At 42.2% G+C, this 27,221-nt stretch overlaps 1 protein-coding gene across 1 annotated transcript; it reads right to left on the reverse strand.

Annotated features, from left to right (window-relative positions):
* LOC101831686 (cytochrome P450 3A25-like) lies at positions 1-27,221 on the reverse strand. Its single transcript, XM_013120419.3, has 13 exons — positions 27,151-27,221; positions 26,343-26,436; positions 17,083-17,135; positions 15,686-15,785; positions 11,347-11,460; positions 11,013-11,101; positions 10,624-10,775; positions 8,206-8,333; positions 8,040-8,097; positions 6,557-6,717; positions 3,961-4,187; positions 2,259-2,421; positions 1-196 (listed from the first exon to the last, which is right to left on the reverse strand). The coding sequence occupies exons 1-13, from the start codon at positions 27,219-27,221 to the stop codon at positions 122-124; spliced, it is 1,485 nt and encodes a 494-aa protein (XP_012975873.1). The 3' UTR covers positions 1-121.

Consider the following 27,221-nt stretch of genomic DNA (forward strand, 5'->3'; position numbering starts at 1 on the left):
ATCATGAAGGCAATTAAGCTGATTTCATTCAAAGGAAAATTAGATTCTTGGATGTTACGTGGCACAGCCTCCTTGAAGAACACAGAAATCTTGAGGGAAATTCACACTCCATTTGTGATTTTTATCTTGACACTACTTTCAAGATGATGGGCTTTTCCGGTTGAAAAACTGTTTTCTTGCTTAATCTCAAGGGTATCTGTAGTTGAAGAAGCACATTGAGAAGTATCGAATGAACCAGCAATCACAGAGCAAAGCAGAACAAACACATTCAGGACAGTGATACTTTATATACGTTAAACACTTTTGGCTTGATGTGTCTTGAATTCTTTATATATGTGGCTTCATTGGAATTGGGTGGTGAGACACTCAAGTCTCTCTGTCGGTGCAAGATAGTCACTTTGGAGTAACTATTGAATGTAGAGCCTGAGGGGGGAGAATATGTTGACTTGTGTTCTTCATTGATTCAAATTGAAGTGAAAAGGCTGAGTTTTAAAACTTTAGATCACACTTGATGTATGTGGAAAACTGTTTTTGATCACACTTTAATTATGTGGAAGACTGTTTTTGATGGTTTAAAGTTACATTGTTGATGCTTACAAGGTAATCTTGGAAAGATGACTAACATTGCACCTGCATGGCCTGACTCAATGACCCAGGCCAGTTACGCATGTTCAGTTTCATGGTGGGAAAGAACTGAAGGGAGCATTGAGCCTTGTTTCCTAACATCTGCTCTTAGCCCCCAAGCAGGGTGAATGCTGAACTCTGAGCCATCCAGAGTTTTCACCAATCATTGTGCCTCAGTCTCTTCAGTCTTATGGGAGAAGGGATGACGCCAACAGAGTAAGCTGGTGCAGTAGAGGGTAGGAAAACAGGGTATGAGGAAACTGAAGAATATCAGCTTATGGGTGACTGCAGCTTGAGACCTGCCTGCTTTCAAGGTTAAAACCTTTGTCCATCTTTCTCAACCACTCTTTGCATATACAGGATGGCTACACAGTTTCCTGATATGCCAAATGAGGTGATAACTACCTCTGTCTAATGACCTACAAAGAAAAGGCAATTATTGGGAAGAGCTGCTTGCGACATACATGAGTTTAGAAATAGCATTATCATTCATTGCTTTTTGAAACCAAAGGCAGTTATTCTTTAAATTTTTGGAGTGGGCAACATTTCAGGTTCTCTAAATGTATTGTTTGGTTATTAACACTATGCATGTAAAATTTCCAGACATACACTCACAGAAAGATAGGCATACATGCCCATGTATGTTTACACAAACAGGATTTTAAATGTAAAACATAAAATTGATTAAATATATACTTAAGTTGTCCAAAACAGTTGTAAAATACTCCTTAAAATATATTTAAGATATTCACTGCCTTCTGAACAAAACAGTCTTGGTAGAGTAAATAAGAAACCAAAGTCAGTTGAAATTCAAAGACATAATTCTTCAATGCAGAGAACAAAATTGGGTGCATAGACTTAGTGATGAAAAGAGCCAGCAGAGAGCACTAGAGCAGAAGAATGGATGGGCCATGGCCAGTTCGCTCACTCAAATGGTTTAGTCATCTAGTTCAACTTGAAGTATGAGGACAGGATGAAGTGGCGAGATGGTAGAAGACAGACTTAAGAGAACGTAAAAGAAGTCTTCATGTAGCGCACTTAAGAAAATGTGAGAACAAGGGTCAGGATGGTCAGGAAGGGTTGGCATTCTTTATACTATAATAATGCTCAGATCGGTGTGCACTGCAGCCAGTACAGTGGGAAGCCATGCTCTGGGTAAATTATCTCCGTGTATCTCAGGCAACTAGGCATGGGGAGTTTTTAAAGTTACAAAGTGAAAAGCACAGCCAGTGTTAGAAGCCCCTGACTCCTGGGAAATTAGTCCTGGTGAAGCCCGCCACTCACAGACCACGGCAAGGCGATCATTCCGTGCTATGAGTGTGTGCAACAGTTTCCCGTCTCCAGGTAGTCACACAGTTTAAACCTGGACCCGATTTCAGAGACACTGTACTCAGTCATTTTGTGGTGATCTGCATGAACTCTAAATGATTTCTGTGTGTGCCTTTTCTAGACACAGACTTACTGCTCCAGAGTGGAAGGACCTTAAAGCTCCTGGGTCACGTGTTACTCCAATTCTTTATTCCATACAAGACTTCATAAAATGATGATAATTCTCCCTTTCTGTAGGTAAAACTCTGAATTAAGAAACAAAAACCTCGCAATTAATAGAGTTTGTAGAGAGTTTTCGTCCTCACCTGTGTTTGCTCACAAGGCTGGAGGGTGAAGTTCTGCAGGACTCTGACGACAGCCAGTTTCATGCTGAGGAGGGCAAACCTCATGCCAATGCAGTTCCTGGGTCCGTTCCCAAAGGGCATGTATACATAAGGATCAATGCTGCTCTTGTTCTCCTTGCTGAACCTGGAGACACCGCAGGGATGAAGACCAGGCTATGGGACATGAAGACCCCAAGAGCTGCCCGTTTGGGGTTCTCACACCTCTCCATCAGCATGGCCCACCGTACATTTATGGACTTGCAGCTGAACGCTGCGGATGTCTCACGGTAAGTACTGTTAATTCTGAGGTGGAGGGATGGCTCAGCACTTAAGACCATTCTTGTCCAGCTGGCCTGGATTTGACTCCAGCACAGGTGTCTGACACCCTCTAGTGGCCTTTTCGGACATCAGGTACACATGTGCTGCCGAGACACATGTGCAGGAAAATACCCATGCACATAATAATACATACAAATTTTTAAAAAGAGGTGTAAGCTAACAGTCTTTCCATGTCCCTTAAAATAGAGGGGCCTCTAGTGTTGAGCCAGGCTGAGCTGAATGCTTTTAAAGAGGAAATGTATCTTTAAAATACCAAAATTCTGTCTGGGATGGGTATGTGTGCCCATTCTGAAAGAAACATCATAATTAGAGTGAAAAGTAACCATCAAGAAGGCAATTTCCAGTCAGACAGACTGTGGAAAAAGTTCTTAAAGCTAATAGCAAAAGAAGGGACCAGCACAGAATACATCAAAAATGAACAAGAATCCTACAACTGTAAATTCTGTATCACTTATATCAACTACTGCCTAACCTCAAATAAGACAAATATGCATATGACAAGATGTGATGCATAGGTTAGTGTAGCAGAATTCTTTTGGGCTTCCAACCAGCTCCCAAATCTTGGCACAGAGACTTATTATTAGTTATGAATGTTTGTCTGTGTCTCATTCTTGTCCCACTAAATCCTATAACTTAATTCAACCTTTTTCTCTTCCTCTACATTTTACCTGGGGCTTTTTCCCTTCCTTTCATCCTGTGTTTCCTACTACGCATGCTTCTTCCCAGTATGGCTGCCTGGCCCCAGGCATCTCCCTGTCTCTTTGCATCCTTCTGTCTTCTCTACTCCCCCCGCCCCCGCCTCAACCCCTACCCATGATTCCTCCTCCTCCTTATTCTCTCTGCCTGCCAGCACCAACTATCCCTCTATGGCCTAGTTGTTGACCATTCAGCTTTTTATTAGACAAATCAGGTACCTTAGGCAGGCAGAGCAACACATCTTTACATTGTTTAACAAATGCAGCACAAACAAATGCAACACACCTATACACAGTTAAAGTAATATTCCACACAGGCTAGTGTTTAAGTAACTACTTATTCAAAATACAACTAAAATATACTACATTTTGAAAAACCTTTACATGCCAACAAATAAATACTTGAGGACATATTTCACTATTAATGGTGTTAATGTTAACATTTAGAGACTCTGAGTGGCATGAATAACCTTTTTCTGGTCTCTTTTTGCAATACCAATAATTACCATTTTGTAATTTTAAAAGTTTTAATTCCCCACACACATATAGATGCAAAGGGATGCAAAATAAAATATGTGCCATTTCTGGTAGGCTGCATTAGTTTAATTTGCCTACTTCCTAGTGGGGATCACTTCCCAAGGTCTCTGTACCTTTCAGGGCGGAACTCCTCAGGCTCTGGCCAGTACTCAGGGTCCCGGTGAAGAGGATAGGTTGGTACCATAACTGCCGTCCCTTTAGGAATGAACACTCCATTGATTTCCACATCTTTCTTAGACATCCTCTCTAGCCTGCTAGCAACTGGGTACAATCTGAGAGTTTCGTTTACTACCGTGTCTAGGTACTCCATGTCCATCAGGGCATCATAGGTGACAGGTGCCTGGGAAAGGAAACATGATTCTTGATGAGGTTTGAACTCCCTCTTCAATTCAGTTTGCATAACTCTTATATGTCAGAAGCTCCAAGATCTAACCTCAATTAGTAGAGCATAGCCCTAATAAATCATTCTGCACCTATGATGACCTTGGGTCTGATTATGGCCCATTAATATGTAAAGTATTATTTTGAGTAAAGGATCCATTTGAGACACTCTGCTGCAGATCCCCTAATCCTCATCATTGTCATGCTCTAATTTCTTTTCCATGTGAGCATACATGGCATATATTATGACAGTTACACTCAGATAAATTGCGCGGGAGTCACTGTCTCTTCCCCATAGGCCATCAGTCTACATCAAGGAACAAACTCCCCACTCTTGGTCCACATCAGGCTTTTCAGATTTTTCTTGTTTTGCATATGTATGTGTGTGCATGTTCATGGCATTTGCACGCTTGCTTGTGCATTGATCTGTATGTGGAAGTCAGAGGACAACCTTGGGTGTCATTACTCAAGAAGTTCACTTCTTGTATATTTTTGAAGCAGGTTTTCAGGAGCCTGAAACTCTAAAAGCAGGCCAGCTTGGCTGGCTATTGAGCTCCACGAGAAGACTGGCTCACACTGTCTCTGCCTCCTCAGAGCTCCAATTACGACCTTTCCCCGACATGGGTTCTGGGAATCAAACCCAGGTCCTCATAAAGAAAGAGTTGTATGATTGAGCTGTGTCCCCAGCTCTCCTACATACTAGTCATTTCCTGCTTGCTAACTCCTTTAGGGAGAGGCAGGATTATTAAGTTAGAATTAAAGTTAAAATGGAGATTTCTGGAAAGGTGGCATGGTAGGAACTGCCTCTGTGTGTGAAGAAGAGTCAGCAACAGGCAAACAGGAAACAAAACACAGTATATGTCAAGAAGAGAGGAAGAGCTTCATCAGAAACACAAACGAAGTAGTAGGACATCAAAAAAGCCTGGTGGAAAAATATGGATGATTCTTAGAAAAGAAACAAAGCAGATGATGGCTCTGGCTGCCCTGTTCCCCAGTTCCAGGGGAAGAGGATGGCAAAGACCCTCCAAAAAACCAAAAGGCTCTGATGAGCAGGGAGTCCTACCTCCAGGACATGCCCACAGCCTCCACAGACTTCAAAACCAACGAGTGCGGTGAGACAGGGGTTGACTCCTGCAACTATGGAGAGGAATCCCACTCTCCCTCTGGATGACCCAGAAGATAGAAGCCAGCTGGCATATATAGAGAGAGAACTTTTCATTGAAAAGTGAACTGGTCAGAAAAGCAGAGACGAGGGACCAATCACAAAACTGGGAGGCTGGACTTAATGTGCTACAACCCTAGGGCAACAGACTACCCTGAGTGACAGTTCTGTAAAGAGGAAGGGTTAGACGCTTGGGAGCCTAAAGTCCATGTGGCAGGAGGCTGCGGAAATAAAGTGCACAGAGAAATGTGTCTCCACCATCGATTGCCCTGGCCAGGCCTCCTATACTGAGAATAAACACAGAGTGTGACAGCCCTGAGCCCAAACTCAGCAGGTGGGTGGACTCTGCTCCAGGGGCCCCATAATAAAGCCCTCGTACTGCTGTTGACACGACCACAGCTGCATCTCTCCAGCAGGTGACCAATGCTCAGGATGTCGTGAAAGCACAAAGGCAGGCACTCCACTTGTGCTCACTCCTACATAGCTGAAGCTGAAACATAAACCACCTCAGAGGGTTTGATTCGGAGATTCCCTGAGAGAACCAGTCCAGCACACTGACTGTAATGCAATGTGCGGTCAGCAGAGGGCACTGACACTCCAATAAGTCATGAAAGTGAGGCTAACTGCACTCAGGGCTTCAGACAGGAAGTAGTCTGATACACTGTCAAAACCACCGGAAAGAAAAGACTCGACTAGTTGACTCACACATACATAAATGTCATGACAATGGACTGGACAGTAGAGTCATTTAGAATAGTGTTGGGCCAGATTGCTGAGACCAGTGAAGGTAGCATAAAGCACCATAGAGAGCCTGAACATCAGCAGAGATAACTGTCTGGACACCTAATGGACTGGTGCCTATTCTCAAGTGTCAACACAGGATTTCTGGCGTCTCTTACTGGGTTTTACTGCCGTAACAGAGAACAGATGCACCAGAGCCAGCACTGTATTAAAGATTGTGCATTTCTGCATCACATTTGTCGCCTATGTCCCTCCCTTTGTTTCTCTTAGACTCTTGCTGGGTGGAAGAACCATTGTGTGGCTCATTGTGAACACTCTCACTGCAAGTGATGTGACATGGTCTTGCCAGTCCTTTGTCTCTGCCCTCCCGCTGTCAATCTCATCCTGCAGTTTCTGCCCTCCCACTCTGGGTACATTCCTCTCACCTTACTGGGCAGAGCTCTGTCAATCTCATCCTGGAGTTTCTTCTGCACATCAGGGTGGGTGGCCAGTGTATACATAATGAAGGTAATGGAGGTGCTCGTGGCTTCATAGCCAGCGAAAATGAAAACAACTGACTGGGCTGTGATCTCCATGTCAGACAGAGCTAAAAGGAAAAGAACATTGGTGATAAGGATGATCAAAGCAGAACATCAGAGTTGAGATGAGAAGAAATTCAACTGGTGCCCCCAGCTGTCTAGGGAAGAAGAGAGAAAGGCGGTCCAGACTCCCTGGGACTGAGTTCCACTCTGTGCCTACCTGTGGCCCATCTGTCCTGTCACAGCAGACTCACCACCACAAAGGTGTAGGTCTACCCACCACACATTGTCCTCATACATACTTAGAAACATGAAAGAAATAAAGCGGTCAATATTGACAGCATCTAGGGTTGCTTAGGAGACAAGACTGGGCATCCCCTTGAGGGATTATCTTTATGGATGTGGGAAGACCCATCTTAACTGTGGGTGGGACATTCCTAACTGAGTCAAAAGACAACTGTGAGGTAAGCACTAGCGTTCAGCTTTCTGCTGTCTAACTACTAATGCCATGTGACCATGTCCCCAGGACCTCCCTGCCAAGATGGACTGAACCACTAAACTGTAGGTCAGAAGAATACTCTCCTGAAGGTATTTTGTCACACAAGCAGCATGAGTAACTAGGACAAATACTTTACCTATTAGTGAATGTCAAATGACTTTCCTTCAAGGAAAACAAAGTTAAAGGATTTTGGTTTTAAAAAAAAGTTGGAAAATGGTTGAGAGTTTTCCTGCAGATGCTTCACTGTGGTGGAGGAGTATATGCAGGAAATCTGTGTACTTCCCCCAACCTCTGCTTTGACCAGAAAACACTCTAAAATTAATGTCTCTTTTAGCCATTGAAATTAAATAACAGATGATGCGAAGGCCTCAGGAAGCCACATAAAGAGGCCCCGAGTGGGCATGCATGGTGACTTGAAATGCAAAATAACTAATCATAAGATGAAAGTAACAGAGGATGCAAAAGATCACACTTACAGAAAGGAATATATTCTTAATGTTTTTAAAAAGCAAATAAGACTTGAAAAGTCTTATGCTGGATAATGACTGGAAATATGGAATACACACGAGAATGTGAAGTTTTTTGTCACACAATTCCACCGCTCACTTCCATGTTCATCCCCACTGCTGAACAGTCTGCTTCCTGATCGGGGCCCAGATGCACATTCCCAGGCAGAGATCCAGAATCAGTGGGATGGGAAGGGGCTGAGAACCTCACTAACCAGGGCACTTCTAGAAGGCTCCCGTGGACACCGTAGATACCATCCATGGGTGTATTTGTGAAGTTTGTCAGAAGCTTCCATCCTGGACACCCCCCCTCCCCTGAACATGTCCTGAATCCCTCTTATCCCTGCGTTTCTTGATCCACACAGAGTGAAGCACCCTGGGCTACCTTTCTGGGACTCTTTGCCTTTGGAGTTCATCATCAGGTGAAGAAAATCCACTCGAGTCTGAAAGCAGAAAGTGAAATGTCAATGATGAACATTTAGAGAAAGGGGTTACAACCTAATACTTGACCAAACCATGAGCATTCTTTGTAGAGTAACACAACATTTTACCTTCTGATTTGTTTCAAGGTGATTTTGCTTCGTCTTTTTTACAAATTCACAGAAAAAGTCCATTAGCCAGTTTGGAAAAATAGAGATATTTAGCATCTCATATACTGGAGTAAGGAATGGAAATATAACTATAGAGAAAAGAAGAGAAAGTGTAATGAAAATCTGCACAATGTTCTTATTCCCTTAACAGAAATGAAATACAGCTACATCTAAGTTCCTGGATCCACTTGTATTTCCATCCAACTCAAAGGAAGGTCTCAAAGTGATGTTGACTAATAGTTATCTGTATAACTCATCAAAATGTAAAACACTCAAGATATGCAGAAATGGTTAAGTGTTTGAGACTATTTGCTGCTTACAGGAGACCCAAGGTCAGTGCTCAGTACATGGCATTGAATGGCTCATAACTGCAACTCCGGCTGTAAGGGATCCAACTCCCCCTACTGAACTCTAGAGGCACAACTCTCTCATGTGTACATACATACATACATACATACATACATACATACATACATACACACACAGACAATTCAAAATAAAACAAAATTTAAGAATAATATAGTAAAAAAGACTTGTTATTTGATCACTTCAAACATAAAATGAAATAACATATCCACCCCACTCCCTATATTCCCTCTCCAGTTTCTACAGTATGCCCCTCTAGACATCCCTTTTACAACTTTATGCTGTTTAAGAAGACTCTGCAGTGCTGCCCTCATGTGCGTGGGTGTGGGGCCATCCAGTGAAGCATGGGAAGCTGACTAGTGACCACACCATCAACGAAGAATGATTTTCTCTTTGCTAGCAACTAGCAGCTACCAAAAGTTCCTCAGAAAGGGGTGGCTCTGGATAGCATCTTCCATATCTATGGAGGGAATATTGGTTGACTTGATCTTGTGAACTGCTGTGATTTTGAGAGTGTAATAGCTGTTCATGTCCAGAAGACTATGTTCTTCCTCACCTCCCAGCATTTACATTCCTTGTTCCTCCTCTTAGATAGAAATAAATTTCCAGATAATGGTGGGGGACCCCTTTAATCCCAGTACTCGGGAGGCAGAGGCAAGTGGATCTCTGTGAGTACAAGGCCAGCCTGATATGCAAAGTGAGTTTAGTACAGCAAGAGCTGTTACACAGAGAAACCCTGTCTCAAAAAAAGCAAGATAGGGATACTTTTTATGACCATGCATACAATTTAACTAAATATATCAAAGATCTAGTTCTAAGCACATGCTTTTAATCCCAGAATTCTGGAGGTAAAGGCAGGTGGATCTCTCTGAGCTCAAGACCAGGGTGGTCTATATAGTCACTTCCAGAACAACCAAGTCTACATAGAAAAGAAAAAAGTTTAAGGAATGTACTGCCCACCATAATGTTCATGACCTCAGCTCTGACCATGTGATTTGGTGTTTTAATCACAGCACATTATAAAACTGTATATCATGAAATGTTTAAAATGTGTACTTCAAAGGATCCCATCAAGAACATTAAAAGACATATAAAAATAGAAAAAATATGCTACCTATAAGTTTGGAAAGTGACTTATTCATGATACATATGCCAATCTTACAATTCAATGACAAGCAAGTAAACAATTCAGCAACACAGGAGCAAAGTTTGAACAGATGTTCATCTAAGAAAGACAATAATGTCTCCCAAGTGGGGGAGTATCATTACCACTTGGAAGAAGCACAACCCAACACTCATGGTGCTATACTACTGAATTTCCATTAGGGAGGCTGGAATGAACATCATGAAACAACAACAATTCAAAGTTTTGAATGGGAGTCCTCAAGAACTCCTAACCAGAAAATTAAATGCTGCCTCTATCTGAGAAAAACCCTCTTTCTCTGTAAGTCAAACACAAAAATACTATGAAATTCACTAATTCCACCCCAAGTGCCTACCCGGAAAACTTGAAAACAAATGTTCAACCAGATGCCAATGTCCATGACAGCTTATTTGCAACACCTGAATCTGAAAATAACTTTATGACCATCAGATTGTAAAGAAATTGATTTGTCTATAGAACATACAGGAAGCAACAAATAGTTCTGTTGGATTTATTATGTTAAATGAAAGAAGCTAGTTACTGAATTCTACATATTCTATGACATATTTATATTTCCTTTTTATGGACGCCAGGAATAGGCAGATCTACAGGAACAGTGAACTGGTGTTTCTTATGGCAAAGATGAATGGAAGACAGGAATGAGAAGGTGAAAGTTGTCTTGGATAAAATGTTCCATGGCTTGAAACGGTGATGGATACAAAGTGCTTTGTGTGAGCAAAAGTTGAATTACATGTTGTAAGTGATTACATTATTTTTATATATGAATTGTATCTCAGTACTGATAAATGAGGTATTTTGATTGAAGAATTGTGGGAGGAGGAAAAATAAGATAGGAAGTAGCTACTTACATACAGAGAGAAGAAATGGGCCAAGAAAATCCACACGTGTTAAGACCGCCTTGGCTTTCTGCACAAAGGGATCCTCTGGGTTGTTGAGGGAATCGACATTCACTCCAAATGATGTGCCAGTGATCACATCCATGCTATAAGCTCCAAGGATGCTGAGGAGAGAGAAAGTCGTGGGAATCAGCATCTGCATCTGAGGCAGCTCATGTTTCCGAGCTACCCAGGCAGTGATCCACAGAGTCGGAAACTCCTGCTGGATCACCAGTGTGGTCAAGACTCCTATCACACTGGCACATGGGGCCTTTACCTCTGGTCGGTTTGCAGATGGTCTTTTCCTAGAGTTGAGGGGACACTAAGATACTCACAGTCCCATCAATTCTACCAACACTTACTCTTTCATATTGATGGGCTTCCCTTTCTCTTCTTGTCGTCTCAAGTTTTTCACCAACGTATCTCCATACTGTCTGATGATGGGGAACATCTAAGCACAAGAAAAGCATCTGTTGCTAAAAGTGGAAACTAAGGTCCCAGAAAGGCAGCATCCCCATCCAGGAAGCAAGAGTGGGATGTTACAGTGGATTTTATAATGAGACCCCTGGGCATGAAGACAAAAGGTCATCTCGTATGAATTGTAACTGAGAGGAGAAATCCTAGAAATGGGCCAGTGGGCTCATTTTCTACCTGTCCTGAATTCATCCCATAAGTAAATACCCTCTCCATCATCACCTCCTTGAGTTTTCCACTGGTGAATGTTGGAGACAGCAGTGTTCGAAGTCTCTTCCATTCTTCATCCTCAGATATGGAGATTGCCTTTTTCATAGGTCCAACTGGACCAAAAGCCTAGAGTTCAAATTGAAAGACAATTTACCTTGCAGAAATTGGGCATACATATGTATATATATATACATGTATATATATATATATATATGTATGTATATAGCCATAGAAAAAATGTCAAACCCCACTTGTTTAGCAAGTATCTACTGATCTTAAGTGGCAGATCCTTGTATATACTTAATGTATATTCATTGAAAACACTGCACAACCTACATAAACATGGGTGTCAGCTATCCACAGGGAGTGGCTTCAAGTCTTTATTTCAAAGTCTGTTCTTAAATGTAAACCCTTCTTACAGAGGGAAAACTGTTCTTTGGCACAGGCCATGGCACAAGGTGCAGCTCGAGTCCTGAGGCACAGGGTACTGTGGTCCTCAGAGTGCTAGCTTCTGCTTTTATTTTCAGAAGCACTTGCACACATAACGGGGAGTTTTCTGCTTATGCAGCCCCTGGAAACATATAAACATGCTCTGGAGAGAAAACTTTGAAGGCAGGGTGTAGGAAGATAAGGTCTAGGAGACCCAGAGATGAGTCAACCTGGAGTCTGCCTGGCGCTGTCGGAGGTGCTGTCTGGGCCTAGCCAATGAGGGGTGACCAAGTGATACTGCCTGAGACCTAGCAACAGATGATGTCTGAGTTCTTGATCATATCTACCCAATGAAACGTGGCTACACAATGTCAACAGATTGGAATGCCTGGGTGCTTAGAGGGTATATAAGGTTCCCCCATTGCTACATAAACAAATCTCCTGTTTTTCCTTTCAACTATGCTGTTGCCACTGCATCTTCACAACCCCCCCCCAGGAAGCTATTAGGACACAACAACCGCAGGGGTCTTGACCTGAGAGTCACAGAGGAAGTCACAAGTATATCCATTGCCCTATACTGAAGCTTGTATAGAAGGATTAAGAAAAAATGAGATACCAGAATCTTCCTTTCTTTAAACATACCAAAATGGCATGCCCCTACTATAAAACTAGAGAACAACCACAAAAAATGCTATAAACAGATAGTTAAGTACTTCTTATGAGATATTTTGTAAAGCTTGTCTCTTGGAAAACGTCGAACTATTCTACACACAACTTGGTTAAGGGAAAAATAATTTCAGACTTTCTAACTTATTATAACTGCATGAACAGCCAGCCTAGAGACACATTGTAAAAAAAAAAGGTTCTTATTTGCATACCCTGAAAATTTTGTAACATCCTGATTTGACTGAGGCTGTCCAAAGATGTTATTGCAGAGAAGACTGTCTGATTTGTACTTTGTTTTTACACTCTAGACATGTAATGGGGAAATGAAAAAGAGACCCCGTTCTTTGCTGCTAGCCAAATGACTTATGTAGTCAATATGCTATACAAATAAAGAATGCCTCTGCTGAGAAAGAGAGTGGGGGGGGGCTGCAGAACACTCAGAAGTGCGTTCAGTCCCCTGCTGACTCCATACTTCCTCTTTGGGACCTGAACCCTGCTGAAGTTGGACTTCAACAGTTCTTCCATGAGAATAGAAAAGAAAAGCCCTACAGAATTCTTCAAGACTGTGAAGAGTAGGAATGGATTCGAGTGGCCTTAGAATCAATGGCTAATGAGATGGCTCAGAGGCCAAGAGCACTTGTTCTTCATGCAGAGGTTAAGAGAGAACACTTGTTGCTCTTGCAGGGGACCCGTATTGGTTCCTAGCACCCACATGACCATTCCCAGCCATCCATAATGACATGACATCTGTCACCCACTTCTGACCTCCTGACATTCATGTGGTGTATGTATGTATATGCAGCCAAAACACCCATACACATGAATTAAATACTGTTATCTTAGGCTAGTTCTGCAGTATATTTACCAATGGCATAAACAACTGGAGAGAATAGAGGCTGAGCTGTTTTTTTAATTATGGATATTAGACAAGATTAAGAATTGTGGATGAAGTCAAGCATGGTGGCGCACATCTTTAGTCCTAGCACTGGGGAAGCAGATGCAGTAGCATCTTTGTAAGTCCAAGGACAGCCTGCTCTACATAGTGAGTTTCAGGACGGTCAGACCAACACAGAAACAAGAAAAAATGAATTTATGATGGACAGATGGCTCAGCACTTAAGAGTGCTTGGTACCTCTGCAGAGGACACAAGTGTGGTTCCAAGTACCCAGGTTGTCAGCTCAAAGCCACTTGTGACTCCAACTGCAGGGGTTCTGGCACCTGTAACTTCCAAAGGTACCTATACAGGCGTGCACATGTAGCCCACAGACACCATTAACAAACAATAAACCAGCAGCAGTATTGCGCTTTAACCCCGGACTTCGGAGGGAGACAGGCAGACCTCAGTGAATTCAGGGCCAGCCTGGTCTACAAAGTAAATTCCAGGACAGCCATGGCTGTTACACAGAAAAACCCTGACACAAGAAACCAAAACCAATGAAATAACCAAACAACAACAAAAATAACAAAAAAGCCAAAACCCCCACCAATAATAAAAAGATTAAGAATTTATCTGTTATTTTATGAATTATTATAACATGGAAATCCTTTTATTTTTGCTTTTTAAAAATAATTTTCTATTTTTTATGTTTATGGGTGCTCTGCATACATGTATATCCATGTACTATTTGTGTGCAGTACCTTCCAAGAATAGGAAAAAAGCATCAAATTACAGGAGACTAGAGTTCCAGATGTTTGTGAAGCAGCCAACATGGGTTTGATTAACTGCTGACATCTTTCCAGACCCACAGGGAATTCCTTTTAATTTTATGTACTGGGGCCCAAGAAAAAAAGAAAGGTAATTCTATTTCTTAGCCATGAATTTTGTGCCAAAATGAATTCTTTTAAAACACCTTTATGATAAAAGCTCAGAAGGAAAGAAGTGACACAAACTTATTATATGCCCTGAAGAAAATTAGGCAAAAACTTCAGCCAGCTTCACACTTGATGGTGAAAGCCTGAATGTTTGAGGTGCCAATCTGCTGCAATTCAGAAGTCTCCTCTCACCACTGTTATTTAGTACTATGCCAGGAGTGACAGCTAGTGCAATAAGAGAACTCAATTGAAGACATACAGATTGCAATGCTTTCAGTAGAAGCATTCTGATTTTCAAGAACCACCTGAATAAATGGATGGAATGAAGAAGTGAGTCTGGAAAAGTCATAGGACACAATGACAACATAGAGTCCAACTGAGTTTGTACATAATTGCAGTCGTAAGTGGAGAAACATTGGGAAAATGATGTCATAGCAATAACTAGAAATTAAAGACTTAAAGCACAAATGTAACAAAATATATGCCAGGTCTTTAACCTGGAGTTGTCTATGTGGCAAGCAAAGGCAAACTAAAAATCAGAGAGGTACATGGGAGCTGCAGATTAGAAGACACAACACTGTAAAAATATTTCCCCTATATTTATTTCAATTTTTATCAAAATCACACTGAGAGTTAAATCCAGACAAAATATTCATAATTTGGATAGAAAAGCAAAGGTCCAAGAACTAACCAAACAATGCAGAAAATTAAAAGTAGGAAAACCTAATCCGCATGATGCCACTCATCATGAGGGAATGGTTGGTCTCCAAAGAGGTAAAAACCCCACAATCAATTGATTGAAGAAAATCAATGAGGAAGAGTCCCGTACAAGTAACAGGACTAGTAAATTATGGAGGAAACAGCTTCTCCCAAAATGGTATTGAAACAATTGAACATGCATGGTACAAAAGGAATATTTACCTGACCTTCACATCTCATACCAAAAAATTACAAATAGATCATAGATGTAAATCTAAAATATGTAACACATGTTACCATTAAAAAGTAAGAAAGCTAAGCAAAATATTATCAAACTTGACCTCCAAAAGTATCTGGGAAGCACATCAGACACTGCCAGGAAGAAAAAAGTCAAACTTCTCACAGTGACTACCCCACATTTACAAAAGGAAGTCCCACAGTGAAGAAACAGTCCTGTGTCTTCAGTGTGTAACTTCAACACTAAACATGATGTGTAACAATGTCCAAAACACTACTCATACATAAACAGATGAGGGACTGAATCACAGAGGACATGTAAATAAACTTGCAATGGTATCAATGATAATTTCATCTTAGTATTCTGGTAGGAATATATTATATTTATACTCATGGCAGACCGAGAACTTTTCTGAGCATGGTCGTGGTTCTTTATCATGATTATATAATTATTTCCAAATTAAAACTGACTGAAAATAAGTCATTATTTCCTTAAAAGGACACCTACCCGACGGTTTGTGAAGACTGAGTAGCATTCTTTCACCAGCACTGTTTTGATGATCTTTGGATCCATGATAGCCAGCATAGGTTGTCGACCATCATAAAACCTGAGGTGGGAAAACAGGCAGACTGATCCTCAGCAGCCAGATTCTACTCCTGGAGTTACACCCAGGACTCCAGACTCCACCTCTGAGGCTGCACAGCCAGACCCCCACCTCTAGAAATCACAGGAACATGAACTCCATTTCAAGTTGTGACCACAGAAGCCACTGGAGTCTTGTGAAATAAGGTGGAGCTAAAGCAGGGAAGAGACACTGTAGATGGCACAGCCCTTCAAAGACATCCTTAGTAAGAATGAACACGGGAACATCGGTTAAGGCTAGGGAAATGGTCCTGGTGACTACCAATACCATCCTTTCCTGTTTAAATATTTCAGTATCTGGGTTGGAGGTATGACTCAAGGGTAGAGTCCTTGTCTATCAAGTGTGTGGCACTGGGTTTGATCCGCAGAGACATAAAAAAAGCAGCGAAAATGAATAAATGATTCCAAAGTCAAAACAGAATGTATCAGTGGAAACTTAGACTTAACTATTCAATGTTCCTAGTAATGTGGCAGTAGCAGTTGCTTCACATCACCAGAAGGCAGCAAAGCACATGCTTGGCATTGGGTCACATCGTCTCCATGGGCTGTGCCACCTCAGCAGACCCAGTGGCCAGGCCTGTGGTTTCTGAGGATGGATGAGATGGGATAAAGAGGCAGAGCCTCCTCCCTTCTGATTGTGTCTCACATCACAATGGTGACACCTCCCCTAAGCCTCTCACTAAAAGACTGGCTGTTCTGACAAGGAAGGGCTGTGTCATGGGCTCAGCCACTCTATAGAACCATTAAAGACAGGCCCAAAGGAGAAAACAGTGGTTTACAAATGCCTATCATCTCTTCTTCAAAGCCAGAAAAATTCAATAGACAGGAAATACCCATATGCACTTCTTGTAAATTTAATTCTTTTAATTACTAAAGACTTTTTAAAGTGGATATAAATGAGTTCCTAATCTACTTATTTACATCTCAAAGTCTATCTTTCAGAAGTAATCATTACTTCTAAGTTAATATAAAGGAGTCCTGACTTTGACTAAAAGTGGATTGGTGTAGATATGACCATTCATTTCTGAGTACACATTAGAAGCTTATGAGCATTAGGAAGAAAGACATTGAGTTTTGGAGCCCTTGATTTGTCAGTCTGGAGGAGGTCCCAGTAGGCAACACTCCCAATGGCATTCCTACTGTTCTGACTAACAACTGCGATGTATTAGACCCTGGCAGGACAATATCCAAAGGCTTTGCCTTCTTACAGTAGAGTGCTTCACTCAACAAGCCTACCCAATGGAAGTTCCCAGAATACTCACCCCCATATTTTCCCATACTTTCTATAGCAATCTAGATCAAATTTCCACAAGCCCTGAGGAGAGAAATAAAGTTAAATGTATTACTGGCCTGTATACAATGGATCCTTCTCTAACTGTGGTGCAAAACCGGCTTCCTGTCCCTCACCAGTGATTAGAGGCAAGTCTTTTTTTTATTTAAATTAGAAACAAGCTTGTTTCACACATCAATCCCAGCTCCCTCATCCTTCCCTCCTCCCGAGCCTCCAACTCCCCCAGTTCCCCATCCTATCCCCCCTCTGTTCTCCTGGGAGGGTGAGGCCCTCCATGGGGGATCTCCAAAGTCTGTCTGTCATATCATTCGGGGCAGGGCCTAGGTCTCCCCCATATGTCCAGGCTGAGGGACCATCCGTCCATGTGGAATAGGCTTCCCAAGTTAATTCGTATATAGAAGCAAGTTCTTATTAGAGACACAATACGGGATAGGGGAGACTAGAACTGTCTGGAATGGAGAGTTAAGGTTTATCTTGAATGTTCTCAGTGTTGTATCTATTGAAGGAACTGTCCTTACTTATAGATATCAAGCAGCTCTGTGTCTGAGGGTGTGTGTGTTATCTTTGAAATCCTAGAACACTCTGAACTGTCACTCAAGAATCCAAACTAAAAGAATGTGATGATATCTTTTTTTTTTGTCTTGAAAGAATTTTTATTTTCTTATTTTTTTGTATTTTTTTTATTTTAATTTTAAATAGCTTGTTTTACATGTCAATCCCAGTTCCCTCTCCCTCCCCTCCTCCCGCACTCCCCTTCCACCCTCCCTCCCACCCTATTGCCAAATCCTTCCACATAGGGGATGTCTAGAGTCTATCATTTTACTCTTGGTAGGGTCAAGGCACTCCCCTAATAGTCCAGGCTGAGAGAGCATCTCTCTTTGTGCTATAGGCACATGAAGACAGATTGTATACCAGGGATAGACACTGATCCACAGCTCAGAGCCCCATAGGTTGCCCAGGCCTTCTCACTGACACTCACATTTGGGGGGTCCAGATCAGTCCCATTCTGGCCTCCCCACTGTCGGTCTGGGGTCCAAGAGCACTCCCCTGTTCAGATGAGCTGTCTCTGCTGGTTTTGCCAGCCCATTCTTTGCCAATTTGCTCATCATTCCTCTCTCTCTGTCACTGGGTTCCTTGGGTTCAGTTCAGTGCTTAGTTGTGTGTTTGCCTCTGCTTCCATCAGTCCCAGGATGAAGGCTCCCGGATAGTTATAGACATCAAGTTCATTATCAGGAATGGGCATTCGAGGTGGTCCTTCCACTATTGCTTAGCTTGCCAATTGATGTTATACCTTTAGATCACTCGAGGTCACTCTGGTGCCTGATCTGTCTTCGATCCTATGATTCCCTCTTCCCCCTATTCTACCCCCACCCCCTCAACTTCCTGTTCCCCCATGACCAACTCCCTTCCTCTTTACCCCCTCTATTCTTCCCAGGTCCCACTACCCCCCTCGCCCTGTTCCCCATCCATTCAGAGGATCTTGTCTCCATCCTCTTCTCTTGGGTACTATGCATATATGCATATCTTTTAGGTTCTTTCCTGTTTCCCAGACTCTCTATCTGTGGAAGTGCAGACTGGCACTATCCTGATCCATATCTAAAATCCATATATGAGTGAGTACATACCATGTTTGTCTTTTTGCGACTGGGTTACCTCACTCAGGATGGTTTCTTCCAGTGCTATCCATTTCCCTGCGAATTTCAAGATTCCATTGTTTTTTTCTGCTGAGTAATACTCCATTGTGTAAATGTACCACATTTTCTCTATCCACTCTTCAGTTGAGGGGCATCTAGGTTGCTTCCAGGTTCTGGCTATTACAAACAATGCTGCTATGAACATAGTGGAGCAGATGCCCTTGTTGTATGAACCTGCCTCATTTGGATAAATGCCTAAGAGTGGAATTGCTGGGTCTAGTGGTAGATTAATTCCCATTTTCCTGAGGAATCTCCATACTGATTTCCAAAGAGGCTGTATGAGTTGGCATTCCCACCAGCAGTGGAGGAGTGTTCCTCTCTCTCCACATCCCCTCCAGCATAAATTGTCTTCGGTGTTTTTGATTCTAGCCATTCTGACAGGAGTAAGATGGTATCTCAGAGTTGTTTTGATTTGCATTTCCCTGATGGCTAAGGATGTTGAGCACTTTCTTAAGTGTCTCTTGGCCATTTTAGCCTCCTCTACTGAGAATTCTCTATTTAGCTCTGTACCCCACCTTTCAAGTGGATCCTTTGGTGTTTTGGAGACTTGTTTCTTGAGTTCTTTGTAAATTTTGGAGATTAGCCCTCTGTCAGATGTAGGGTTAGTGAATATCTTTTCCCATTCTGTGGCCTGCCTTTTTGTCTTTTTGATTGTGTCCTTTGCCTTACAGAAGCTTTTTAGTTTCAGAAGGTCCCATTTGTTAATTGTTGATCTCAGTGCCTGTGCCACTGGTGTTATGTTTAGGAAGTGGTCTCCTGTACCAACTCGTTGAAGAGTATCTCCCACTTTCTCTTCTAAAAGTTTCAGTGTGGCTGGATGTATGTTGAGATCTTTGATCCATTTGGACTTAAGTTTTGTACAAGGCGATAAACATGGATCTATCTGCAGTCTTCTGCATACCACTACCCAGTTATGCCAGCACCATTTGTTGAAGATGCTTTCTTTTTTCCACTGTACAGTTTTAGCTTCTTTGTCAAAAATCAGGTGTTCATAGGTGTGTGGGTTAAAATTAGGGCTTTCGATTCGGTTCCATTGGTCTACCTGCCTATTTTTGTGCCAATACCAAGCTGTTTTCAGGACTATAGCTCTATAATAGAGCTTGAAGTCAGGTATGGTGATGCCTCCTGAAGTTCCTTTATTGTATAGGGATGTTTTGGCTATCCTGGGCCTTTTGTTTTTCCATATAAAGTTGATTAATGATCTTTCCAGGTCCTTGAAAAATTGTGATGGAATTTTGATAGGGATTGCATTGAATCTATAGACTGCTTTTGGCAAGATTGCCATTTTTATTATGTTGATCCTACCAATCCAAGAGCATGGGAGATCTTTCCATTTTCTGGTATCTTCTTTGATTTCTTTCTTCAAAGACACAAAGTTCTTGATATACAGGTCTTTCCCTTCCTTGGTTAACATTATCCCCAGATATTTGATGCTGTTTTTGGCTATTGTAAAAGGTGATGTTTCTCTGATTTCTTTCTCAGTCACTTCATTATCTGTATATAATAGGGCCACTGATTTTTTTGAGTTTACCTTGTATCCTGCCACATTGCTGAAGGTGTTTATCAGCTCTAGGAGTAACCTTGCGGAGTTTTTTGGGTCACTTATGTAAACTATCATATCATCTGCAAATAATGAAAGTTTGACTTCTTCTTTTCCTATTTGTATCCCCTTTATCTCCTTTTGTTGTCTTATTGCTGTAGCTAGAACTTCAAGTACAATATTGAAGAGATATGGAGAGAGTGGACAGCCTTGTCTTGTTCCTGATTTTAGAGGAATTGCTTTGAGTTTCTCTCCATTTAGTTTGATGTTAGCTGTTGGTTTACTGTATATTGCTTTTATTATATTCAGGTACGTTCCTGTTATCCCTGATCTCTCTAGGACCTTTATCATGAAGGGGTGCTGGATTTTGTCAAAGGCTTTTTCAGCATCTAGTGAGATGATCATGTGGTTTTTCTTTCGCAGATTGTTAATATGGTGGATTACATTGATAGATTTTCTAATGTTGAACCATCCCTGCATTCCTGGAATGAAGCCTACTTGATCATGGTGGATGATTTTTCTGATGTGTTCTTGAATCCGGTTTGCAAGTATTTTATTGAGTATTTTTGCATCAATGTTCATGAGGGAAATTGGTCTATAGTTCTCTTTCTTAGTTGTGTCTTTGTGTGGCTTGGGTATCAAGGTAATTGTAGCCTCGTAGAAAGAGTTTGGCAGTGAGCCTCCTGCTTCTATAGTGTGGAATACTTTGACGAGTATTGGAATGAGCTCTTCTTTGAATTTCTGGTAGAATTCTGCACTGAAGCCATCTGGGCCTGGGCTTTTTTTGTTTGGGAGACTTTTGATGACTGCTTCTATTTCATTAGGGGTTATAGGTCTGTTTAGATTATTTATCTGTTCTTGATTTAGTTTTGGCAAGTGATATCTATCCAGGAAATTGTCCATTTCCTTTAAATTTTCAAATTTTGTGGAGTACAGATTTTCAAAGTATGCCCTGATGATTCTCTTGATTTCCTCAGAGTCCGTTGTTATGTCCCCTTTCTCATCCCTGATTTTGTTAATTAGCATGTTCTCTCTCTGTCTTTTGGTTAGTTTGGACAGAGGTTTGTCTATTTTGTTGATTTTCTCAAAGAACCAACTCTTTGTTTCATTGATTCTTCTCAATGTTTTCCTGGTTTCTACTTGATTGATTTCAGCCCTCAATTTGATTATTTCCTGGTGTCTGCTCCTCCTGGGGGAGTTTGCTTCTTTTTGTTCTAGAACATTCAGCTGTGCTATTAATTCTCTAGTATGACTGTTCTCCAGTTTTTTCATGTGGGCACTTAGTGCTATAAACTTTCCTCTCAGCACTGCTTTCAAAGTGTCCCATAAGTTTGTGTATGTTGTGTCTTCATTCTCATTGAAATCGAGGAAGTCTTTAATTTCTTTTTTTATTTGTTCCTTTACCCAGGGATGGTGCAATTGTGCATTGTTCAATCTCCATGAGTTTGTAGGGTTTCTGCGATTTGTGTTATTGTTGAATTCTAATGTTAATGCATAGTGGTCTGATAAGATGCAGGGGGTTATTCCAATTTTTTTGTATCTGTGGAGATTTGCTATGTTTCCTATTATGTGGTCAATTTTAGAGAAGGTTCCATGTGGTGCCGAGAAGAAGGTATATCCCTTTGTATTTGGGTGGAATGTTCTATAGATGTCTGTTAAACCCAGTTGGGTCATAACTTCTATTAATTCTTTTGTTTCTTTGCTAAGTTTCTGTCTGGAGGTCCTATCTAGCGGTGAGAGCGGAGTGTTGAAGTCTCCTACTATTAGTGTGTGAGATTTTATGTGCATTTTGAGCTTTAGTAATGTTTCTTTCACGAATGTAGGTGCCTTTGTATTTGGGGCGTAGATATTTAAAATCGAGACTTCGTCTTGATGTATTTTTCCTTTGATGAAAATGAAGTGCCCTTCTTCATCTCTTTTGATTGATTTTAATTTGAAGCCTAATTTGTTAGATATTAGGATTGCTACGCCCGCTTGTTTCTTGGGGCCGTTTGATTGGAAGATCTTTTCCCAGCCCTTTACTCTGAGATAACGTCTGTCTTTGGTGTTGAGATGTGTTTCTTGTATGCAGCAGAAGGAAGGGTTCTGTCTTCGTATCCATTCTGCTAGTCTGTGTCTTTTTATAGGTAAGTTGAGGCCATTGACATTGAGGGATATTAATGACCATTGATTGGTGATCCTTGTTTGCGCTTGATTTATTGTTAGTGAAGTTATTTTGTGTAGTTTCTCCTCCCTTTTTCTTTTAGTGTTTTGTAAAGTATGATTCTATATTGCCTGTGTCTTTGTGAATGTAGTTATCTTCCTTGGCTCTAGGTTTTCCTTCTAGCATTTTCTGTAGAGCTGGATTCATGGATACGTATTGTTTAAATCTGGCTTTGTCATGGAATATTTTGTTTTCTCCATCTATGGTAATTGAGAGCTTTGCTGGATATAGTAGTCTGGGCTGGCATCCTTGTTCCCTTAGCGTTTGTAGGACATCTGACCAGGATCTTCTGGCTTTCATCGTTTCCATTGAGAAGTCAGGTGTAATTCGGATAGGTCTGCCTTTATATGTTACTTGGCCTTTTTCTTTAGCTGCTCTTAATATTTTCTCTTTGCTCTGTAGGTTTGATGTTTTGATTATTATATGGTGAGGTGACTTCTTTTTCTGGTCAAGCCTATTTGGTGTTCTGTAAGATTCTTGTACTTTCATAGGCATATCTTTCTTTAGGTTAGGGAAGTTTTCTTCTATGATTTTGTTGAATATGTTTTCTGTACCTTTAAGTTGAAGTTCTTCACCTTCTTCTATACCTATTATTCTCAGGTTTGGCTTCTTCACGGTGTCCCATATTTCCTGAATATTTTGTGTTAAGGATTTGTTGGTTTTGAGATTTTCTTTGGTTGACGATGCTATGTCCTCTAATGAGTCTTCAACACCTGAGATTCTCTCTTCTATCTCTTGTATTCTATTGGTGATGCTTGCATCTGTAATTCCAGACCGTTTACCGAGCTTTTCTATTTCCAGCATCCCTTCATTCTGTGTTTTCTTTATCGTTTCTATTTCAGCTTTCAATCCTTCAACTGTTTGAGCTGTTTCCTTAATTTTCTTGGTTGTTTTTTCTTGGTGCTCTTTAGATTCTTTGAGAGATTTGTTTATTTCTTGAATTTTTTCCCCCATTTCATGGATTTTTTTGTTTGTTTTTTCTTCTATTTCTTTAAGGGATTTCCTCGTTTCTTCTTTGAGGCTCTCCATCATCTTCATGAAATAATTTTTAAGGTCTGTCTCCTCTTCTTCATCTATGTAGTGCTTTTCAGGCCTTGCTGGTGTTGGATCCCTGGATTCTGTTGGGGTCGTGTTGGTGTTTCTATTGCTGAGTGATCTCTTATTCTGTCTTCTTCCCATCTCTTCTTCCAGTGGGTGCTGGTGGGGGCTTTCTGTTTCCACTGGTCTCCTTCCTTACTGCAGCTGAAGCTGAAGCTGGCCTCGCTGGGGTTGGGGTCTTGGAGGGGCTGATCTCTTTCCTGAAGCTGGGCTCGCTGGGTTGGGGTCTTGGAGGGGCTGATCTCTTTCCTGTGCGGGCGGCTCTTCTGAAGCTGGGCTCGCTGGGTTGGAGTCTTGGAGGGGCTGATCTCTTTCCTGTGTGGGCGGCTCTTCTGGAAGCCGGGAGCCGCCCCGAAGATGGAGGGGGATGGGTGATGGGCGGGTGGTCCCAGCCAGAGACCCAATCTCACCTGAAGCTGGGCTCGCTGGGTTGGGGTCTTGGAGGGGCTGATCTCTTTCCTGTGTGGGCGGCTCTTCTGGAAGCCAGGAGCCGCCGTGATGATATCTTGCTTGTACAAATAAAGCTTATCTGAAGATCAGTGGATGGAGCTTGCCACTAGCTAACCATAGAGGTCTGGAGTTGTCTACAGACGGACTGGAAGTGAAGATGGCTGGGCAGAGACAGGAAATGCGACAGCTGGGCAGAGAGAGGATATAAGTGGAGAAAAATAACAGGAAATAGTTATTTTCCACTGGAAGCTAATGAGGTAAAGGTAGCTTTGGCTTGTTCTTTCTTCTCTCTGATCTGTCAGCATTTTCCTCTCTGACTCTGGGTATTTATTATCTAGACCAACTAAGAACTCCGTTTAACTTCCTGGGGTATGTACTTTTCTATCTCCTGGTTCGGTATTATCCCACTTGTTTTATTAGAAGAAACAGAATAAAGCAAAGCCAGACTTGTTGCTAGACAGTATAACCCTAGCCTCCAGGAAAAATCAAGAAGATGGAAAAGTTGAGGCCAGTGTGGACCTCATCTCAACATCTAAAAAGGGGGAAACAAAAGAGTCACAGGTGGCCAAGGTGCACAGAACAGGAAACTGCACTAAATGGGACATCTCACCTGTATAACCATCCCCTTCCCCAGGAACAGGGATCATTGTAAAAGAGGAGGCAGAAAGGCCACTAGCCAGAGACAGAGAACATTGTAAGAAAAAGTGCTCTCAAGAGCACAGCAGGACAGTTGCAGTATGTACTCACAGAGATTGTGAAAGTTTGCACAGGGCCTGAGCAAGAACAAGCCAGACAAAACCCTAGCATGGAGAGGAGGGCATGAAGTCCCGTCCTTTTCTGAGGAGCTATTGGCAATTGGCCACTGCTGGAAGAAGAACGGTTAGTTTTCCTTCAGGATGTGGCTCATGATAAGTCAACCATAATCCTGTGTGTGGCCACACAAGTGAGAGTGTGCAGGGAGCACAAGTAAGACTCCATGGGTTACAAAAAAGGATGCAAGGTGGGGAGGGAGGGAGGAAGGAAGGGAGGGAGGAAGGGAGGGAGGGAGGGAGGAGGGAGGGAAGGAGGGAGGGAGGGAGGGAGAGAGGGGATCTTGGAATGGGGAGTGAATATGATCAAAACGCATTGCATGAAAATCTCAGGGAACTAATGAAAATTGAGAAAACATAAAAAGGAACACCAAGAAAATGAAGAAATGATAAAAAGAAGAGGGAGAGAAAGTGGGAGGGTGAGTAGAGATGGTAGGGAAATCATGATGGAGTGCAGGAATCAATGAGAGGCTCACTTTCTACAGCAGAACAGAGCAAATGAAACACTAGCTCTGAGATTTCAGTACCAAAGGCAAAAAAAGGAAGTGTTCTGTGATGACCTTAGAGCTGTGACTTATTCCAAAAGAAGGTTCAGGAAAGGAAATGGGCTGGGATGATTGTGAAAAGTGTTCCCTTTTCAAGGGGGAATGGCATAAGGCTTTCTCGGGCAGCCATAAGCAATGGTACAGATTCAGGGACTCTAAAGATTTTATTTAAAAAAACATTCTTTCTGTGAGGATTCTATAAAGGAGTCCACCTTCACCTAGAAAAGCAAAAATTCATTGCCCTGTGGTGTCTGAGTGCAAGAGACAGTCACCACCTTGTATCAGTCACAGCCACATCCTTCTCAGACAGGCCCTCCGGGTGCTGCCTTGGAGAAAAAGAACCAATGCAGAACACCGTGTCCTGTCAAATCCCCAGAGATGCCCTGGGTATTAAAGACCACATGGAGCCATTGAAGTATCTGCAGGGGATGTAGGAGTTCCTGAGAGGATTCCCTATAGTCCACATGCAGGCAGCTTGGTCCACAGATGCTGCAGAGCTGGCCAGCAGGATGAAGACAAGTGCTGCACCTGAGCCTGGTGTGAAGTCTAGTGCACACAGGCTGGTGAGGTGCTACTGTGACCAGCCATGCTTTCCCATGAGTGCTGGTTAAGGACACCTGTGCCTTCCAGGATGCTCCACTGAGGAAAATCCCAAACCTCTCCTGCTCCTTATATCCCGAGTGTGGAGTCCCGAACACCATGCTCTAAGGTGTCTGTGAGCATGGCTTTCTAACCACAGGTTCAATTGGATGTCAGCAATCTTGTTGGCCACACAGTATCCAGTGGGTGTTTCTGATGCCCCAGAACTTCTTCCCAAGGCCTGTTATCCATAAAGACATGCATAAGAAGGTGCATCCATAGGAAGAAAAGAAAGAGCTCAAACAGTACTCACATTTCGGTAGCCCAAAACAGTGCCCAGAAAAGGTAGAGGTTTGGGTCCAGGAATGCCAAGCTTCTTAAAAACCCCATGAGAATAGGAGCCATATCTATAAAGTAAAAGAAATAGCCAGGAACATTTCAGTGTGGTCCAACCAGCAACTGAGACTCACCCTTAAGATTCGTGGTAGCTGTCCTCTGCTCTAAAAACACAGCACTGAGTGGGAAATGGTTCTGGATACTGCAAGGCAAGAAAGAACTGAGCTATCTAGAGGGAATGGTGTTTCAGGTGGGGACTGCAGAAAAGAGAGACGAGTGGATGCCAACCCTCCTACAATGTCTAGGATGCATGATGGGAATTTGTGTAAGGCATGGTGGGGGGTGAGAGAGAGCAACAGACATAAGTATGCACAGGGAACAAGCCTGACGCATGTTGTTCCATGCTAAGGGAAGTAAGGAGGCAAGGATAGTGAGAAAAACTTTGAGCTTGGGACTCCCAAACCTTAGAAGGGCCGAGGTGGCCAATCGTTTATAAGTTCTCTGAACTGATGTTGATTAGTCTAGGTGCAGGCTACAGCCAACTAAATCTTTCCAGGAGAAAGCCTTGTCAAAACTCTATGAGCCATAACGTAAGACAGTTGGATGGAGCCGTAAGGGTGGGAGCTCAAGCGGTTGGCATTACAGTGGGAACTGAACTACGTAAGTGATAATTTCAGCTCCTCTTCCATGGTCTCTTAGGATGATCCAATATGAAATGGAATTGGGGTCTGTATATCACCCCAACTCCAGTGACAGACAGGGGAGAAGCTGGAACAACTACTCACATGTAGATGAGCACCAGGCTGATAGCCAGCAGCACCCAGGTTTCGATGGAAAGGTTGGGGATCAGCTCCAT

The sequence above is a fragment of the Mesocricetus auratus genome, unplaced genomic scaffold (assembly GCF_017639785.1).
Source record: "Mesocricetus auratus isolate SY011 unplaced genomic scaffold, BCM_Maur_2.0 Super-Scaffold_100008, whole genome shotgun sequence".
NCBI lineage: Eukaryota > Metazoa > Chordata > Mammalia > Rodentia > Cricetidae > Mesocricetus > Mesocricetus auratus.

Bases quoted from the DNA above. Each gene is read 5' to 3' on its own strand.
- LOC101831686 (XM_013120419.3), bottom strand. From the start codon at position 27,221: ATGGAGCTGATCCCCAACCTTTCCATCGAAACCTGGGTGCTGCTGGCT. The intron at 15,786-17,082 runs GTGAGTATTCTG...TTCCCACCTCAG, and splicing joins AAGTATGGGAAAATATGGGG to GTTTTATGATGGTCGACAAC. The intron at 10,776-11,012 runs GTAAGTGTTGGT...CTCTCTCCTCAG, and splicing joins AAGCCCATCAATATGAAAGA to CATCCTTGGAGCTTATAGCA.